Genomic DNA, 20616 nt, shown 5'->3' on the forward strand with positions numbered 1-20616 from the left:
GTGGGGATGGAGCCAGTAAAAGTGAGTGTAGGTGGGGAGGTAGGGAGGTGATAGGTCAGTCCAGGGAGGACGGACAGGTCAAGAGGGCGGGATGAGGTTAGTAGGTAGGAGATGGGGTGGGCCTTAAGGTGGGAGGTGGGGATAGGTGGGAGGAAGGACAGGTTAGGGTGGTGGAGACAAGCTGGGCTGGCTTTGGGATGCGGAAGGGAGAGGGGAGATTTTGAAGCTTGTGAAGTCCACATTGATACCATTGGGCTGCAGGGCTCCCACGCGGAATATGAGTTGCTGTTCCTGCAACCTTTGGGTAGCATCATTGTGGCACTGCAGGAGGCCCAGGATAGACATGTCATCTGTGGAATGGGAGGAGGAGTTGAAATGGTTCGCGACTGGGAGGTGCAGTTGCTTAGTGCGAACCAAGTGTAGGTGTTCTGCAAAGCATTCCCCGAACATCTGCTTGGTTTCCCCGATGTAGAGGAGGCCACAATGGGAACAGCGGATGCAGAATACCACATTAACAGATGTGCAGGTGATCTTTTATTGGACACAAAAAATCGTAAGTGCAGTAAACATACCAGTATCTACCACTCAAAATGGGCTTCCTCCACCTCCCAAAACCCCAACCCTATCCAGGACCTTCCCCACAATGTGCCCGCCACCATTGGCCATGCAGCCACTGTTGGAGCACCCATGGATGACATCACATCCTATGCCGTCAAGTACATCACTTCCAGGACAGCGAATGCCATCAACACTGCTGCTGATGCCACCGCCTCCATTTCGGAGTCCAATACCGTAGACACTGAGGATGCACCCACCGTCACCACTGCTGCCGCCTCCTACCCTGCTCCACCCACTGCTGACGCCGATGCAACTCCCCCCACCGCCAATGCGGACACAACTTTGCCCACTACCACCGACGCAACTCTGCCCACAGCCAACACAACTCCGCTCACAGCGGACACCGATGTCGCTCTTCCCACAGCCTCCACAGCTAGCAGCTCCAGAGGAGACAGCAGCACCCAGCCCTGCCGAGTCTTCACCATCCCCCCAGACCTCCCCCTTACTGACGAATGGTCAGTCCTCAGTAAGGGGCTCACCTTTGTCCCCTTCCACCCACACATCAACGAATACCGGTCATGTTTGGACATTGCGCGGTTTTTCCGCCGCCTCCACCTCCACGCTTATTTTTTCAACAGTGAGCCTAACCCTCCATCTACTGACCCCTTCTCCCGCCTCCAACACACACTCTCCTCCTGAACACCATCCCAAGGCCTCCTGCCCTCCCTCAACCTCTTCATCTCCAAATGCCATCGTGACATCATCAATTGCCTCAACCTCTCCACCCCCTCACCCACTTCAGCCTCTCCCCCACAGAACATGCAGCCGTCTGCTCCCTCCGCTCCGATCCCAGTCTCACCATAAAACCCGCAGACAAGGGAGGCACAGTTGTAGCATGGCACACTAACATCTACATCACCAAGGCCAGATGCCAACTCTCCGACACCTCCTCCTACCACCCCCTTGATCATGATCCCACCCCTAACCCCAAACCATTGTCAACCTCATCACTTCAGGTGACCTCCCACCCACAGCCTCCAACCTCATCATTCCCCAACCCCACACTGCCCGCTTCTATCTCCTTCCCAAAATCCACAAATCTGACTGCCCTGGTCGACCCATTGCCTCCGCCTGCTCCTGCCCCACCGAACTTATCTCCACCCATCTGGACTCCATTTTCTCCCCTTTGGTCCAGGAACTCCCTACCGACATCCGTGACAGCACTCACGCCCTCCACTTCCTCCAGAACTTACAATTCCCCAGACCCCAACACCTCATCTTTACCATAGACGTCCAGTCCCTATACAGCTGCAGTTCCCATACAGATGGCCGAAAGGCACTCCGCTTCTTCCTGTCCTGCAGGCCCAACCAGTCCCTCTGACACCCTCATCTGCTTAGCTGAACTCGTCCTCACCCTCAACAGCTTCTCTTTCAACTCCTCCCACTGCCTACAGACAAAGGGGGTGGCCATGAGTACCCGCATGGGTCCAAGCTATGCCTGCCTCTTTGTAGGTTATGTGGAATAATCCCTCTTCTGTACCTACACTGGCCCTAAACCCCACCTCTTCCTCCGTTACATTGATGATGGTATTGGCACTGCCTTGTGCACCCACAAGGAGCTCGAACAGTTCATCCACTTCACCAACACCTTCCACCCCAACCTTAAGTTCACCTGGTCTCCATTTCCAGCAACCACCTAGAAACCGATGTCCATTTCAAGCCCACTGACTGCCACAGCTACCTGGAATACACCTCCTCCCACCCACCTTCCTGCAAAAATGCCATCCCCATTCCCAATTCCTTTGCCTCTGCCGCATCTGCTCCCAGGATGAGGCATTCCACTCCCATACATCTCAGATATCCTCGTTTTTCAAGGACTGCAACTTTCCCCCCTCAGTGGTCGAGAATGCCCTCAACCGTGTCTCCCACATTCCTCGCAACTCATCCCTCACACCCCCTTCCCTGCAATAACAACCGAAAGAGATTCGCCTCATCCTCATGTACCACCCCACCAACCTGTGGATCCAACACATGATCCTCTAACATTTCTGCCATCTGCAATCCGACCCCACCACCAAAGATATTTTTCCGTCCCCACCCTATGTACTTTCCGAAGGGACCACTCTCTCTGTGGCTCCATTGTCCTCTCCACACACCCCTCCAACCCCACCACACCTGGCACTTTTCCCTGCAAACACAGGAACTGCTACACCTGCCCCTACACTTCCCACCTCACCCCCATCCCAGGCCCCAAGAAGACTTTCTATATCAAGCAGATGTTCACCTGCACATCTGCTAATGTGGTATATTGCATCCGAGGTTCCCGTTGTGGCCTCCTCTATATTGGGGAAACCAAGCAGAGGCTTGGGGATCGCTTTGCAGAACACTGCGCTCAGTTTGCACTAAACAACAGTTTGCACCTCCCAGTCGTGAACCATTTCAACTCCCCCTCCCATTCCGCAGACGACACGCCCATCCTAGGCCTCCTGCAGTACCACAACGATGCCACCTGAAGGTTGCAGGAACAGCAACTCATTCCGCTTGGGAACACCGCAGCCCAATGGTATCAACGTGGACTTCACAAGCTTCAAAATCTCCCCACCCACTTCCACATCCCAAAACCAGCCCAGCTCATCCCCACCTCCCTAACCTGTCCTTCCTCCCACCTATCCACTCCTCCCACCTTAAGCCCCACCCCCATCTCCTACCTACTAACCTCATCCCACCCCCTTGACCTGTCCGTCCTCCCTGGACTGACCTATCTCCTCCCTACCTCCCCACCTTTACTAGCTCCATCCCCGCCTCTTTGACCGGTCTGTCTCCTCTCCACATATCTTCTCTTCTATCCACCTCTCCCTCTCTGTCTATTTATTTCGGATCCCCTTCCCGTCCCCCATTTCTGAAGAAGAGTCTAGGCTGAAACATCAGCCTTCCTGCTCCTCTGATGCTGCTATGCCTGCTGTGTTCATCCAGCTGTACACCTTGTTATCTTAGGGTTCTCCAGCATCTGCAGTTCCTATTATCTCACCCCAATCTGTATATCATTTTAAGTGAACCAGTCAAAGTCTATTGCTCACTTTGTACCAATTAAACTGCTTCAATGGACACAAAGGTTATTTTCTTCTCTTTTAAAGACTGGCAGGAGAAGTACAAGAGTAGACAGAAACTTGGCAAATCATTGTACTCGGGCATCAGATGGGAAGGGATCAGGGTAGAGATCCCTTCCCGTTCTCTTTTCTACATCAGGTGACCCTCCACAACCAATGCCCCTCACTGGGTGCTACCTTCCCCCAGCCTCTCCTTCTCCATTCATTAAGACTCCTAGATTTACCCGGTTTTGCACTCTGGGATTACTTGTGTTCCTGGCCATTGCTGTTGCTGGAACTACAGAACTTCCAGCCAATGGGATTGGCCAGCCAGTTTCTGTTGTTGACTCTCTGCCTTAGTGAGGAACAAAAGCCCTGTCTGCAGCCAATAAAAGCTCCTTGGAAAATTAAAGGATGGTAGAGCTGCTATATTTAACGAGATATTTTCCCTGTTGATTGTTTGGGTAATGGAGTGGGAAACTCTGTCATCCAAAACATCTTGCTGATAGGGTTGTGAAATTTTTAAATTCTTTACCCAGTAGACTGTTGACTCTCATTCATTCAGTACATTCAGGACTGCTATCTATCAAAATTTTTGGTCTTGAGGGATTTACAGTAAATGAGCATGAAATGGAGCTGAGGTAAAAGATCAGTCATGATGTTTTTGATTATTGGGTGGGATCAAGAGATATTGCGGCTTACATCTGCCCCTATTTCTTATGTTCTTGTTTTATGTTAAGGACAAATTAAGAAGATAAGGAAATAGTGCTTGAGCTGATGTCACAATCTCAGAAAGTTAATTCCCAATTGATTTGAGTCAAAAGCCTCATAATCTACTGTACAACATCAAGACCTGAATGAGTCTATTTGCAATATGGATAAAATTAAAGCTATCCTTTATTTCGGATCTTGTAGAACCTTGAAGTGTCCAACAACAGTCCTTCCTGGGTGCCACCTCAGTCAAAATGATATGATCCACCTACTTCAAACTAACCTTTTATACAGAGTTCTAAGTCTGTATTTTTCCACATCTTGAACATCCGAACTTCCAGACAAGATATGACAAATACCCACCTTGTTCACCAGCTATTATCATGGTAAATGTGATACAACAAAGCTGTGGTTTTCTATTAATTAATTTGCAGCAGAACCAAACTTGCTGCAAGGAAAATCTCAATGATGGACAGATTTTAGGAATCAAATATTACTGTATTCCCAAGCAAATTATACTTACCATACACCATTGAGTATTTACGCTTCTACCACTCTTCCCTCTGTCACTGAAACCATCATATTTGCTTTCAAGTTATCAAAGATTCACTTTTCGGTGTCTTCGTTCCTTCCTTCCTTCATAAACTCCAACTAATCCAAGGCTAGATTTCTTTCCAACACTGGGTAATGCACTCCCTGGAGTCTTTGCCTTTGGCAAACTGTACTGGTTCCCTGTACCCCTCCATCTCCTCACCTTTCCTTCCTGTGTCATCTTTCATCATGTACTCCAGCCCATGCGACTCTGACCAGCTGCTTTTCTCTCTAACTCTCAATGATAGTGCCCTAACCTCCCCCCGTTAAATCACACTGTGTCACCACTTCTCTCCACTGCTTCAAAAACCTCATACAAATATGTCTGCCAGTTATTTATTGCCAGTTTCTCTTGTCTTTTATAGTGCTGCATCTCCTTCTCTCATTGTCAACACTTTAGATGTCTCCCCATATCTAAGCTATTTGGATGCATGTAATTATTGAATAAAATTGGTTGCTGTTATACCCTAAATCTTGTTTGCAGTCAAGTTTGTCGCAAGATTTTTTTTTCATGAGTTTATTCAATAGGGTAGATACAGTGAAACTATTTCTTAAGATGAATAAATATATTTGAACTTCAATCTGGAAATATATTTTAGTGTTCAGATTTGTAAACCAACAGTGAATGGAATAATGCATTCCAAACATGGACAGTTCAAAACATTTCAATAAGACTTTCAGCAAAAAAAATCTAGGCTTACCCTCCAGCATGTACTGATAGAGCTGCCATCTTTTGGATGAGACATTGAACCAAGACTCTATCTGTCCTGTCAGTGGATGACAAATATTTAATAGCAATATTTCAAAGCAGAGATGTTTTCCCTCGTGCACTAGGCCAATTAAAATCTCTTCAAACAACACTTCAAGCCAATTATCATGGTTCTGTTCATGTGAATTTGCTGTGTGCAAATTGGCTACAGTGTTTCATTAGCTATTCACATACTTTGGGCAGTTTAAGGTTTTGAAGGGTGCTATAGAAATGTAAGTCTTTCTTCTTACACAGGACTGAGCTGGCTGAGGTTTGACAATAGCCTTTCTTTCAATGGGTTAGATTTTGCTAACCTATTCAGTGATGCTATAGTTATTGTAGAAATAAATCACTGACATGCTATTCAGACCCTCCAAACTAACACCTCAACTGCAATTCTCAACTTCAAATCTCCTTTGGGTACCGACCCAAAATGTCAACTTTTCTGTTCCTCTGATGCTCCCCGACTTGCAGTGATCCTCCAGCTCCACACTGTGTTGTCAAAGACTGGCACCCTCTTGTGGACCCCAAGCAATATTGTCTCACTGCTGCTACTGCACTCTTACTAATATATTGTTAGGCTCCTGGGACAGTGATCCTGTTAATATTGACAAATTCCTTAGGAACTAATCCAAGTATTGGCATACTTCTTGGGATCCATTCAAATATTGGGACTCTCTTGAGGATCCCCCAACCAATGCTGGCACATTCCTTCGCACAGCTCCCATCTACCCGCATCCCTGCTCCCACACTGGCACACTCCCAGGGACCATCAATCAATATTGACACTCTTTAGGAACTGATTCAAACAAATATTTGCACACTCTTGGCACTCTGTTACCAACATTGGCACAATTCTGGAAGCATGTGTTCTAATCTCTGAATGAGAGTGGTCAGTGTCTGAAAAATACCCTGAACAATAAAAAAAAAGGGTCATGAGAAAAATGCAGAAAAGTGAACCAGAGGAATGTCAGATCAGCGAAGATCCTGTGGAATGGCAGAGCAGGCTCAAGGGACTAAATGGCCTAAACATGTTCCTGTTTTTTTATGGTCTTACGGATACAAGGCTACAGATACAAATAAGGGAAATTTTAATTTGTAGCCACTAAGTATTTTGCCAAGTACTCAAACAATCTCTTTGGTCAAGTAGGTACTGTACACAATAGCTTGATGGATCCAACTGCAGCCTAAAGGTGGCCTATTGGTGGCTACATTTAAAACATTACTTTTATTTTTAACTCTTTGATGGAATGTGGAATGTAAGCCCAGCATTTATTGGATGGCTGCTAAGTCATTTCAGCGAATAGTTAAGAGTCAAATAAATTGCTGTAGATCTTCTGTCACATGTAAGTCAGATTTCTTTCCCTAAAGAGCATTAGTGAACCAGAGATAATGGGAACTGCAGATGCTAGAGAATCTAAGATAATAAAGTGTGAAGCTGGATGAACACAGCAGGCCAAGCAGCATCTCAGGAGCACAAAAGCTGACGTTTCGGGCCTAGACCCTTCATCAGAGAGGGGGATGGGGTGAGGGTTCTGGAATAAATAGGGAGAGGGGGGAGGTGGACCGAAGATGGAGAGAAAAGAAGATAGGTGGAGAGGAGAGTATAGGTGGGGAGGTAGGGAGGGGATAGGTCAGTCCAGGGAAGACGGACAGGTCAAGGAGGCGGGATGAGGTTAGTAGGTAGGAGATGGAGGTGCGGTTTGGGGTGGGAGGAAGGAATGGGTGGGAGGAAGAACAGGTTAGGGAGGCAGAGACAGGTTGGACTGGTTTTGGGATGCAGTGGGGGGAGGGGACGAACTGGGCTGGTTTTGGGATGCGGTGGGGGAAAGGGCGATTTTGAAGCTGGTGAAGTCCACATTTATACCATTGGGCTGCAGGGTTCCCAAGCGGAATATGAGTTGCTGTTCCTGCAACCTTTGGGTGGCATCATTGTGGCACTGCAGGAGGCCCATGATGGACATGTCATCTAAAGAATGGGAGGGGGAGTGGAAATGGTTTGCGACTGGGAGGTGCAGTTGTTTACTGCGAACCAAGCGGAGGTGTTCTGCAGACCCCATCCCCTTCTCTGATGAAGGGTGTAGGCCCGAAATGTCAGCTTTTGTGCTCCTGAGATGCTCCTGGGCCTGCTGTGTTCATCCAGCCTCACATTTCATTATCTTGGGTTCTCCAGCATCTGCAGTTCCCATTATCACCAAAGCTTGGACATGTAGGGTTTAATGACCTGTTTCTTTGGTATTCTTTCAATGACTATATTTATATACTCAGAAGTGCTCTTACACACATCTAAATGTTTTTTCTCCCCCCATCACTGAATCACTTATGGTTTTTAACTTCCATTTATTAACCACCACCAGTAAATCACCAATGTTTCCAAATGAATAGCTTTCCATGTTTTTTTAAATCAACTTGTTCAGGGGTGTTCTTACACACCTCTGGAGCCTGAACTTGGCCTCCTGGCTCAGAGGTAGGAAGTCTACCACCTGCCACAACAGTTTAGCTTTGTCTGTAGACATTTTCTATATTAACCTGTTCGGATATTATTATTATGCACCTCTCGAGAAAGGTGGGATTTGAACCTGGGTCTCCTGGCTCAGGAGTAAGGATACTGCACTGCACCCACAAGACTGCCTTGCATTCTATGTACGGCATTTTCCCAATTAACCTATTCAACAATGTTATTTCACATCTCTAGAGCAGGTAGGACTTGAACCCAAGCCTCTTGGCCCAGAGGTAGGGACACTACCACTACTGCATAGAAATGCCTAGCTTTCTATGTACAAAGAAACTCCAATATTGGACACAGATGATCAGCCACAAGTGTCTGTTACCCAGATGCAATTAAATATAAATAGAGATTCACACCAGCTAGATTTAGCACCAACTCCTGAAAGATTAAGAAGCTTGACCAAAATATACTGAGATTATTAGACTACGGTAACACATAGCAAAAAATTTAGACATTATTTTATAAATTATAATGCTTCATTTACAAAGAACTATGTTCCTTCTTCACGTTACGGTCCTGTTTCCTTCCTATCTTTTCTTATCAAAATATGACTCACCTATGGCATTGGACAGCCCATCCAGAATTATCTTTTATTAGCCTTAGCCTTGGAATTATCTCATCACTTATAATTCATCTTTGCTTACTTCAATCTTCACCCCCGTAATACCTGATTCAAATCTTGCATCCCACAGAAGTGTCCTGCCATTCACGCACCTCATCTGCCAGCAATGTGTCCTTCCTGTACCTTATCCCTCTAGTCTTCATTGCTTCAATTTCCCTCCCTCATCACTGCTTTCTACCCATCTATCTCACCCTTCTGATCTTTCACTCCCTCCAGCTTCTCATCATTTCAGTCACACTTTCTTCAGTTCTTTATTGCTAGCCTTGCCAGGTCTTCACTTGGCACAAAGTCACATTTCAAGAATTAATTTGCATACAGAATCTTCAAGGGAATTCAACATTAGAGGCATCTTCATTACTGAACCTCATTCTGTCCTAATGTCTTCACACATTCACAAACACGAACAGAGTTGTGTACCTAAATATTTTTAAACAATTCATACACAGTATTAACAGGAACAAGGCAACACCATTAATAAACTATTTATAGGTTGAGGGTTTGACCTGTAAATAAGTCATTTCACTAGTAGTTGGTGATACTCGTACAACTTGGCATCAAGTGTCAAATTGTTGTCACTTGGTAATATAAGATTACAAAATGACATAAAAAGCAGCTGGCCTTTGACCCTACAGTGACATAACCATGATTAGGTTACATGTGATATGAAATGATGATCTGGAAAGCGTTAATTCATTGTGGCATGAACTAGGCTCCAATTTTCAAAACTGCTCACAGTGGTATCCCTTCAAGGCATATTGCCAAAGTCCAGTTGAAAACAGAAACAAAAATGGAGCAACAGAAGTGGGATCTGTGGTCAGTGCTTTACTGCAATTTTCTACAGTGCCCTAGCATTCCAATTGTAGTGCAAACATTTTGTCCTCAGTGAATACGATAAGACAATGATATTTCTTGACCACTCGACTCTCCAATGGTTACCAGACAGGAACTTGACAGAATGCTGGCTGAGACACTCAGGACCTCAACACCATTCAGAACAGGACAAGTCACTTGATAGCTACGCCAGCTCCTGGACTATATATCCAGGTTCTCCATCACTGTGGCTACAAGCTGCAGGATCTACAAGATGCAATGCAGCAACTCTCATAAAATAACCTCAATGACAACTCTTTTCTCTGCAACCTCTACTACTGAGAATGATAAAAACTGCCATATTGTGGGGATACTATTCTTTCCAAGTCTCAGACTTAGAAATATATTGCTGTTCCTTTATCGTATTGGAATGATATTGTGGAATTCCTGATTCACCATTGTTTTAGGAGGTCCTCCATCAAATGGACAGAGGAGGTCCACCGCTGTCTGCTCAAGGGAAACTAACAATGACCAATTAGTGGAACCTTATCCATATAGTGCATATCAAAGTCTGGTTGCTGTCTGTGCAGTTGGGCATTTTGCAAACTGAGCCCAGATCTCCCCCTGCTGGATGCATATCAGAAAGTTATGGACCGAAGGGTTGGGGAATGGGGAAGAAAGTTGGAATTCAAACTTAAGTCTGAGAAAATCCTCTAGAAAGGCCACTCCTCTGGATTGCCTGTCCAACAACCAGGCATGTGGTAACTTCAAGTCTAAAGACAGGTTGCATATGTTTTATATGTCAGGGAGCACCTACGACTGAATCCAGCAGCAGAATCCAGTATCAGTAGATCTTTTCTGCTGACCTGAATTGATTTTATCTGCTTGTTGAATATATTTATTCTGTTTACGTAGTCTTTCTTTCGTACCTACAGGAATTCTCCCAATTATTTGTTTGATCTCTCTGTATCAACAATACCAAATTTCAGCGTAGATAACAAATTGTGTAGCTGGATGAACACAGCAGGCCAAGCAGCATCTCAGGAGCACAAAAGCTGATGTTTCGGATCTAGACCCTTCATCAGAGAGGGGGATGGGGAGAGGGTTCTGAAATAAATAAGGACAGAAGGGGAGGCGGACCGAAGATGGATAGAGGAGAAGATAGATGGAAAGGAGAGTATAGGTGGGGAGGATATAGGTCAGTCCGGGAAGGACGGACAGGTCAAGGAGGCGGGATGAGGTTGGTAGGTGGGAAATGGAGGTGCAGCCGTCCGTCCTCCCCGGACTGACCTATCACCTCTCCACCTTCCCACCTATACTCTCTTCTCCACCTATCTTCTCCTCTATCCATCTTCTGTCTGCCTCCCCCTCTCTCCCTATTTAGTTCAGAACCCTCTCCGATGAAGGGTCTAGGCCCGAAATGTCAGCTTTTGTGCCCCTGAGATGCTGCTTGGCCTGCTGTGTTCATCCAGCTACACTTTGTTATCTTGGATTCTCCAGCATGTGCAGTTCCCATTATCTCTGATCCAAATTTCAGCGTATTTATTTGTGTGAAGCAGTATAAGATATTTTGATGGAATAACACACATATTAGTAGAATGAATAGAAAAGATATGCACTCCAGATTTTTTAACTAGTTCCTTAACCCTCCATTTCAGTCTGTTAGCTACAGATTGAAGACTCCATTCTGTGCTGTAAATCTATATAATTGAAACTATTTAATCATTGATCAATTGCAAGGGTCAAGTGTGAGGTGGCAATGAATCATCAAATTCAGTCTCTGGTTCAGAGTGGCGAATATAGCACCACTGAATGGATCATAGTATGGGCCCCTCATGTGGGCATAAAAATCCCATTGCACAACTTTGAAGAGGAGACAAATTCCATCCCATGTCCTAACCATATTTCCTCATCATCAACATCACTAAAACAGATTATTTGCTCATTATTACATTGCTGTTTGTGGGAGTTTGCTGTGTGCAAATTGGTTGCAGCACTTCCTACATTACAACAGTGACTAGATTTCAAAAATACTTCAATGGTAGTAAAAGTTGTGGAACATTCGGATATCATTGAAGGCACTATCTAAATGCAAATTCTTCTTTCCTTTCAAACTAGTAAGCCGGTATGTGGTGGAACCAGGCAATTGAACGAAGCAGGTGCTGGGGATTAGGGAGTTTTAACTCCAACCCAATCCTACAAACTGCCAACATCGTCTGATAGAGAAGGAAAGGGGGAATAGCTAAAAACTGGAATTCCGAGGAGGAGAGAGTCCCACACTCACCAGACCTGGTGAAGGATGCCCGTGTCTCAACTAGTTGAGGGGGCACATTAGATTCCATTCTTCATAACATTTCAATTCTTTTGAAAATTAAAAGATGCCCTTAAATGGTCAGGAAGATGGGATGAATCAGTGTGACAGCACATGGAGCCAACAACTGCCGCTGGCTGGGAGAGGCGATCGGCTAGGACTGGTATCCAGTTACAAAGCCATTTCCATACTTAGTTCCTTTACACCAACCCAGAATACTCGGACATGAGCAACAGTAGACTTGCTAGATCAAATTAACCCAAGGGCGCACAAGGGTAACTAGAACAGTTCCCTCCCCCAACCCACAAAAAGTGAACTTTTATATTTACCGTAAGAAAGTAGTCAAAAAGTGCCCTTTTAAATTACACTCAGTATGCTTAGGAGCTGCAGTTGCCCTATTCAGTCTTTCACTTTCTACTTTAACAATTCTTCCATCACATTTTGCAGCTGGGTAGTATTTGTTTAAGCAGAAAGAATGGTCACAAAAACTCTTTTTAATTCCCAAAGCCTCAAACTCAGCCTGCAGTGCCCCCCTGCTGAGCTTTTAGTTTAAGAACTTGTCTTCCTAAATGTATCTTTTTACAGAATCAGTTGTTTGCTGGTTTAATGTTCCAGCTGCTGTTTGTGACTCTGCTGAGTAGCCTCAGTCCAGACTCTTCATTGAAGCAAATTTTAAAGTTGCTGGTTCACAGATCGAGTCACAATGCAAAAAAAAATAAAAGAAGCAAGTTTGGGGAATGCTGTCAACCTATGAATGAGTTAAAAAGAGGGACTTACCTGGCGTCACGAAGACAAGCAGAGAAAGGAAGATACTCAATGAGACCAGTCCCTTCATTTTGACTGTCAGGAACAACCTGTCAGCGAGCAGTAATATATAGAGGAGAAGGTTGGAGGTCAGAGGGTGACCTTAAAAGGAGGAATCAAAGGTCAAGAGTCTATCATGACAATTATCAGGAGATCCATTGACCAAGATCAGGTGTTCATTCTGTTTTTTGAACTGTGCTCAATCCAACGCTGAAAGATTTAATTGTGAAAGTTTGATGTTATAGCTACCCTTTACATTCTTAAGCTTCAGTTACTCAAACTCAGATGTGATACTTCCATCTGAGCAGGCAATGTCATCAATCTTTGATGTTGTTTTAAGTAGGTTTAAAACAGTGAACCCGGGAACTTGCTAAGAATGAGAAATACATTTGTAGAATACCACAATTTCAACTCGATCTTGCTTGTAATTTTGAAAAATAAAATATTTATGACCTTGAGATACTTTGTTTTTATGGAGTTGTTCAGCACAAAAGCAGCCCCTTTGGTCCAACTCGTCCATGCCAACTAGGTATTCTAAATTAATTTAGTCCCATTGACCAACATTTGGCCCATATCCCTCTAAACCCTTGCTTTTTTCATATACCCATCCAGATGCCTTTTAAATGTTGTAATTGTACCATCTCTTCCATTTCTTCTGGCAGCTCTTTTCCAATCACACACACCACCCTCTGCTTGAAACGGTTGCCCCTTATATCCCTTTTAAATCTTTCCCCTCTCACCTTAAACCCTAAAGCTCATTAGTTTTAGTCTCCCCTATCCTGGGGAAAATACCTTGACTATTCACCCTACACATGCCCCTCATGATTCTTTAAACCTCTATCAGATCACCCCTGATCCTCTGAGGCTCCAGGGAAAATAGCCGCAGCCTATTCAGCCTCTCCCTATAGCTCAAATCCTCCAACCTTGGCACATCCTTGTAAATCTTTTCTGAACTTTTTCAAGTTTCACAACATGTTTCCTATAGCAGGAACACCAGAACTGAACACAGTATTCCAAAAGTGCCCTAACCAGTGTCCTGTACAGCCTCAACATGACCTCCTAACTCCTATACTCAATGCACTGACCAATAAAGGCAAGCATACCAAATGCTTTCTTCACTATCCTATCTACCTGCGATACTGCATTCAAGGAAATGTGTATCTGCATCCCAAGGTTTCTTTGTTCCACAGTATGCCCCAGGACCATACCTTTAAGTGTAGAAGTCCTTCCCTGATTTGGCCTACCAAAATACAGCACCTCACATTTATCTAAAATAAACTCCATCTGCTATTCCTCGGCCCATTTGCCCATGATCAAGTACTCTGACGTAACCTTCCTTGTTGCTCACTACATCTCCAATTTTGGTGTCACCTGCAAACTTAAGAGGCGATAGTTTTCTGAGGCATCCAGTGACTCCCGTTTCTCCTGGTGGGGTTTAGGAATTGAACAGCAGGAGTAATCCTTTCAGCCCACTTCATCATTGAATAGGATCCTTGCAGCACACCACTGGTCACAGGTTCCAATCCAAATGGCCAGTTCTTCCAGTATTCCATGTGATCTAATCTTGCTAGCCAGTCTAATGGCTCTTCTAACTATCACTGTAGAGTAGGGTTTAACCTGCAACATAAATCCTGGGATTAGCAGGACCCATTTCTGACTGGGGTCACTGTCAGATCCTCAAAATCTCTTTCCATCTTTCATTCTCAGTCTTTCTCTAGCACCTAGTCCTTTTTGTTCTCACTCTGTGGAACACTATATGTTTTTTCCTCTCTCTTTCTCAAACTCCCTGTTTCCCTGTGTGTGTGTCAGAAGTTCCGGAGGCTTAAATACTGAATAAAGGTTATTCAGGGTGCTGAGTTATATAATGGAATTTAACAGGGGATAGGGTGGGGTGGTGTTGTGTTTGTTTTATATGGAATATATGTACCCAGAATTGAGTTAAAGAAATGATCAGATCACAGCAATGGGTCACTAGGAAAAGATAGTTCCTTAGAGAAGAACAGTAAAACTAAGTATTATCCCTGGTTTGATTACTGGCCTGTGCGGAGTAAATGAATTTTATCCAAGGTAGTGAGTAATAGAATTCATGATAGACTCAGCATAGGACAGGAAAATCAGCCGGAGTTGTTGCTCAGTGACCATTGGGAAATGGGCATTGGATATGTGTGATACCATCTGTGGTGAAAGAGTCCATCAACAATGGCTGCTGAGATTGCAAGATAGAGAATAAATAGCCAGCATCTGTAACCTGGGAGCACCTGCTCTCCTTTGACACGTTATGCCTGCCTTAGCTGCTGGTTGTGACAGAGTGTGCTGTAACGAGTCAGCGGTTTGGGGCACTTGTGGGGGGCACGGGGACAACACTGTACTCCTGCTGCTAACATGGCTCAGACATTCTGGTGTAACCTCAGGGGATTTAATCTTCCTCTGCAATTATTAACATGCAGGGAAGGGACTGTCTTTCCATTGAACAGGGACACCTGCCGCTGCTGCTGAAAATGGCAGAGAGCAGTGCCAGAGGGGATTAACACCATATAAATAGCAGCGGATGCCATTATTCATCATCACCCATGTCACAGGATTGCATTTTCAAAATTTAGCCCCCTCTGGTGCTCTCTGACCAATCATATGCTGCCACAGCAAAGAAAAGGAGTCATGTGATCTGCTGCCTGCCCACTCAAAGAGTCTGTGCTGATTCTGTTGGCTGACAAGAGCTAGATTTTTAATTCCATGCATTTATTCTTTTTTTGGTTTTCTTTCCCGTTTTACTCCTCTGGTCTTTAACCAACATCATCTTAAATTTAAAATCTAGAAATTTTCTAATTAACGTGTTTACCTCTGGAGCAACAGCAACGTGAGCCCAGGTCTCCTGGCCCAGAGATACAGGCACAACCACCTCATTAAGAGGGCCCTATAAATATAAAATTTAGGTATTTCTAATCTACCTGTTCAGAGTTGATATTACACATCTTTGAAATAGATGGGGCTTGAACCTCAATGTCCTGGTTCAGAAACAAGGACACTACCAAGACACTGATAAATTTAAATTTTACATCCTCCTGTTCAATTCACTTATTCCTTACTTTGTTACCTCCTTTAGCTGTGTAAATCTCCAGCATTTCTACTTTCTTACAATTGTGCGCTCTTATTCATGCTCAATTTTCATCAAACCATCATTTGTGCTGTGCCTTCAGCTGACCATGCTTCAGGTTCTTGCTTTCATGCTAACATTTCTGTCCTAGGTCTGCTGCAGTGGTCCAACCAAACCCAAAAACAAGTTGGAGGAGCAGCACCTCATTTTCCACTTAGCCACGTTACAGCCTTCAGGACTCAACATTAAATTCAACAATTTCAGAGCACAAACACGATACTCCATTCTGTGATAATGGGAACTGCAGATGCTGGAGAATCCAAGAACAAAGTGTGGAGCTGGAGGAACAGAGCAGGCCAAGCAGCATCTCAGGAGCACAAAAGCTGACGTTTCGGGCCTAGACCCTTCATCAGAGAGGGGGATGGGGAGAGGGTTCTGGAATAAATAGGGAGGGAGGGGAAGGCGGACCAAAGATGGAGAGAAAAGAAGATAGGTGGAGAGGAGAGTATAGGTGGGGAGGGGATAGGTCAGTCTGGGGAAGACGGACAGGTCAAAGAGGCGGGATGAGGTAGTAGGTAGGAAATGGAGGTGCGGCTTGAGGTGGGAGGAAGGGATGGGTGAGAGGAAGAACAGGTTAGGGAGGCGGAGACAGGCTGGACTGGTTTGGGGATGCAGTGGGGGGGGAAGAACTGGGCTTGTTTTGTGATACAGTGGGGGGAGAGGAGATTTTGAAGCTTGTGAAGTCCACATTGATACCATTGGGCTGCAGGGTTCCCAAGCGGAATACGAGTTGCTGTTCCTGCAACCTTCAGGTGGCATCATTGTGGCACTGCAGGAGGTCTATGATGGACATGTTGTCTGAGGAATGGGAGGGGGAGTTAAAATGGTTCACGACTGGGAGGTGTAGTTGTTTATTGCGAACCAAGTGGAGGTGTTCTGCAAAGGGGTCCCCAAGCCTCCGCTTGGTTTCCCCAATGTAGAGGTAGCCACACCGGGTACAATGAATACAGTATACCACATTGGCAGATGTGCAGGTGAACATCTGCTTAATATGGAAAGTCATCTTGGGGCCTGGGATGGGGGTGAGGGAGGTGGTGTGGGGGCAAGTGTAGCACTTCCTGCAGTTGCAGTGGAAGGCGCCGGGATACAACACAACATCCTCCGACACTTCCACCATCTACAATCCGACCCCACCACCCAAGACATTTTTCCATCCCCACCCTTGTCTGCTTTCCGGAGAGACCACTCTCTCCGCGACTCCCTTGTTCGCTCCACACTCCCCTCCAACCCCACCACACCCGGCACCTTCCCCTGCAACGGCAGGAAGTGCTACACTTGCCCCCACACCTCCTCCCACACCCCTATCCCAGGCCCCAAGATGACTTTCCACATCAAGCAGATCTTCACCTGCACATCTGCCAATGTGGTATACTGTATCCATTGTACCCGGTGTGGCTTCCGCTACATTGGGGAAACCAAGCGGAGGCTTGGGGACCACTTTGCAGAACACCTTCACTTGGTTCGCAATAAACAACTGCACCTTCCAGTTGCGAACCATTTTAACTCCCCCTCCCATTCCTCAGACGACATGTCCATCATGGGCCTCCTGCAGTGCCAAAATGATGCCACCCGAAGGTTGCAGGAACAGCAACTCATATTCCGCTTGGGAACCCTGCAGCCCAATGGTATCAATGTGGACTTCACAAGCTTCAAAATCTCCCCTCCCCCCACTGCATCACAAAACCAGCCCAGTTCATCCCCTCCCCCCCCACTGCACCACACAACCAGCCCAGCCTGTCTCTGCCTCCCTAACCTGTTCTTCCTCTCACCCATCCCTTCCTCCCAACTCAAGCTGCACCTCCATTTCCTACCTACTACTTCACCCCGCCTCCTTGACCTGTCCATCTTCCCCGGACTGACCTATCCCCTCCCTACCTATACTCTCCTCTCCACCTATCTTCTTTTCTCTCCATCTTTGGTCCGCCTTCCCCTCCCTCCCTATTTATTCCAGAACCCTCTCCCCATCCCCCTCTCTGATGAAGGGTCTGCGCCAGAAATGTCAGCTTTTGTGCTCCTGAGATGCTGCTTGGCCTGCTGTGTTCATCCAGCTTCACACTTTATTATCTACTATACTCCATTCTGATTATTTACCCCCTCCCTTCCCCCCAGCATCTTGATGGCATTGTTATTTCCTAAGCAAAGCTGACCTATTGTTTACTGATCACAGCAATCATTAACATTTGTTATACATCCACATCCTCCTTTGCTACTGTTAACACTCCCTTTATCTTTTGTTGGGGGTTCCCTGACCATCTGTTCCAGTTATAGGGTAGGCAACGCCTAGTGCTATTATTGCCGGACTGTTAAATCAGAAACCCAGGTCATGTTCTGGGGACCCAGGTTCGAATCCCACTATGGCACATGATAGTTTTTTTTAAAATAATTCAAATTCTAAATTAAGAATCTTAATGATGACATGAATCCATTGTTGATTGTTGGAAGAACCCATCTGGTTCACTAATGTCCTTTAGGGAAGGAAAATGCCATCGTTACCTGGTCTGGCCTACATGTGACTCCTGACCCACAGCTCTGAACTCTCTGGGCAATTAGGGATGGGCAATAAAAGCTGCCAGCAACACCCTCATTCCATTAATGAATTTAAAAAAAGTTACTCCTTCGGCTCCTCTGTCAAGAGCACAAAAAGAACTCAGCATTTTCTTTGTAACTGAAGGAGCTGGAAAAGTATATGGACTAGAAACATAGAAAAACACATGCACACAGAAAATAGTTAAAAAAAAAACAATGTACAAACTTTATTTCTCTCTGCAAGGCAGGTGCTTTCCCCCCCTCCCGCTTTCTTAACAAAATATAAGTTTTTCCAATGAACACAAACTTTGTCTCAACGTAAAACTGGATTATGAATACAGGGAGAAATGGAAGGAACTAACAAACTACCTACATGAAAGGACATTGCTTAAAAATCATCTACATCAGTACAAGTCGGGGTGGGGGCAGTGATTGTAGAAATGGGGCCCACAGTTCACACTTGGCGGAAGTTATCCCCACTGGACTGAACAAATTAGTAAGTGCTTGAAATGCCCACCCCTCCCCAAAACGTAAAAAAATAAAAGAGTGCTAAAATGTCCCTCAGCAACACTTCAGCTATGAATTCCAAGGTAGTCATGAGCGCAAGAAAGGATTTTGCAATCCCTTCTGGTATGGTCCAGATTTTTGATAGCCTCTCATTCCAGACTGAGATTGTTTACAGTATTGGGAAGATCACAAAGAGACTAAAATTCTTTCTTCCTTTTGCGAGAAAAACATTGGCAACGATGTTTCGATCAATCCCGGCCTGGTACAGCTGTAGTGTCAGGGGAGAACCCTCTCCATGGGCCCCTGCTCATCGCGTAGCCCCAGTGCTTCTCTCTCCCCTCTCTCCGATTCAGTGCCTGACCATACACGGGTTGGCTGGACAATGACTACTCGCCGCTGTTCCTCTTCCTGTTTCTCTTGTGTTCCTTCAATGTGCTGGATTGCCTGTGGTTTAAATAAAAGAAATCCAGTGGCTGACAACACATGTGGATAAGGGAGTGATACAAAGATTGTTACAGGGTACAGAAAGAAATTCTTATAAAGCCCCACTGTTTGATTTATTGGGTAAGTTACCAACAGCCTTACTGACCAGAGGTTCAAACTGCGACTTGGTATGTCAACCAGATCTGCCTGAAGTGCCTTCAGTTGGCGTCAGAGACTCTAGACAACAATTAGACAGGACTTCCACTTGTAATAAACAAAAAAAAATGCAGGAAATACTCAGCTGTGCAGGTGGAAAACAAAACTTAACATTTTAATTTGAGGACCTTTCAAAACTTGGAAAATATAAAGATCTAACAGTTTTCAAGCTAATGTAAAAGGGCAGTATGGGAAGGAGTGAAGTGTGGGGAAAGAAAGAAGCGTCTATGATAGGGTGGAAGACAAGAGAGATTAAATGACAAAAAGGTTCTTGATGCAAGACAAAAGGGAGAAGCAGGGTTAAAAAAATTCATGTCTTGAAGAGTTGTGAACGGCAGAATGATGAACAGCCACTATTATGAGGGGGAAAAAAAATGAAAAATGAAAACCAGGAAAGAACAGGGAATCAAAACAGAGACCTATAACAATCTGAAACTGTTGAACTCAACGTTAAGTCCAGGAGGTTGTATATTATTCAAGTGAAAGGTGAAGTACTGTTCTTCAAGCTCAACTCAAGACTCATTGGAACATGAGGAGGCTGAGGACAATGAGGCCAGTGTGGGATCTTTGGCAGACCACCAGAAACTTGAAGTCACATTCATAACTGAGCACAAGTGTTCTGCAAAACAGTCACCCACTCCTTAGTGTATAGTTGACTGCATCAAAAAAGTGATGAATACAGTACACTAAAGTGAAAGTAGTAAATGACAAAACATTGACTGTAATCCTTAATGAGAGTTTGAAGATCAAGTACCACCGTGCCAATTGCCAAACTTCACAAAGGTGGGCCATGAACCCAAGGTGCCCAATGCAGAGATCTCAGAAAACATGCAGTTGATCTGCAAGATAATAAAATGTGAGGCTGGATGAACACAGCAGGCCAAGCAGCATCTCAGGAGCACAAAAGCTGACGTTTCGGGCCTGGACCCTTCATCAGAGAGTCTGATGAAGGGTCCAGGCCCGAAACGTCAGCTTTTGTGCTCCTGAGATGCTGCTTGGCCTGCTGTGTTCATCCAGCCTCACATTTTATTATCTTGGAATTC

The 20616-nt window shown here is 45.2% G+C and overlaps 2 protein-coding genes across 7 annotated transcripts in view; both read right to left on the reverse strand.

Annotated features, from left to right (window-relative positions):
• srl (sarcalumenin) overlaps positions 1-12795 on the reverse strand; it is a 60874-nt gene extending 48079 nt beyond the window's left edge. For both annotated transcript variants that reach the window (XM_048552629.2, XM_048552628.2), the window contains exon 1: positions 12724-12795. In XM_048552629.2, the coding sequence (XP_048408586.1) occupies positions 12724-12781 (58 nt within the window). In that variant the 5' untranslated portion in view covers positions 12782-12795. The remainder of the gene's footprint in view (positions 1-12723) is intronic.
• Positions 12796-18629: 5834 nt separating this feature from the next.
• Positions 18630-20616, reverse strand: part of tfap4 (transcription factor AP-4 (activating enhancer binding protein 4)) — a 42941-nt gene continuing 40954 nt past the window's right edge. For all 5 annotated transcript variants that reach the window (XM_059654053.1, XM_048551682.2, XM_059654051.1 and 2 more), the window contains one exon: positions 18630-19378. In XM_059654053.1, coding sequence (XP_059510036.1) covers positions 19211-19378 — 168 coding nt within the window. In that variant the 3' untranslated portion in view covers positions 18630-19210. The remainder of the gene's footprint in view (positions 19379-20616) is intronic.

Source organism: Stegostoma tigrinum, chromosome 23 (assembly GCF_030684315.1).
Source record: "Stegostoma tigrinum isolate sSteTig4 chromosome 23, sSteTig4.hap1, whole genome shotgun sequence".
Taxonomy (NCBI): domain Eukaryota; kingdom Metazoa; phylum Chordata; class Chondrichthyes; order Orectolobiformes; family Stegostomatidae; genus Stegostoma; species Stegostoma tigrinum.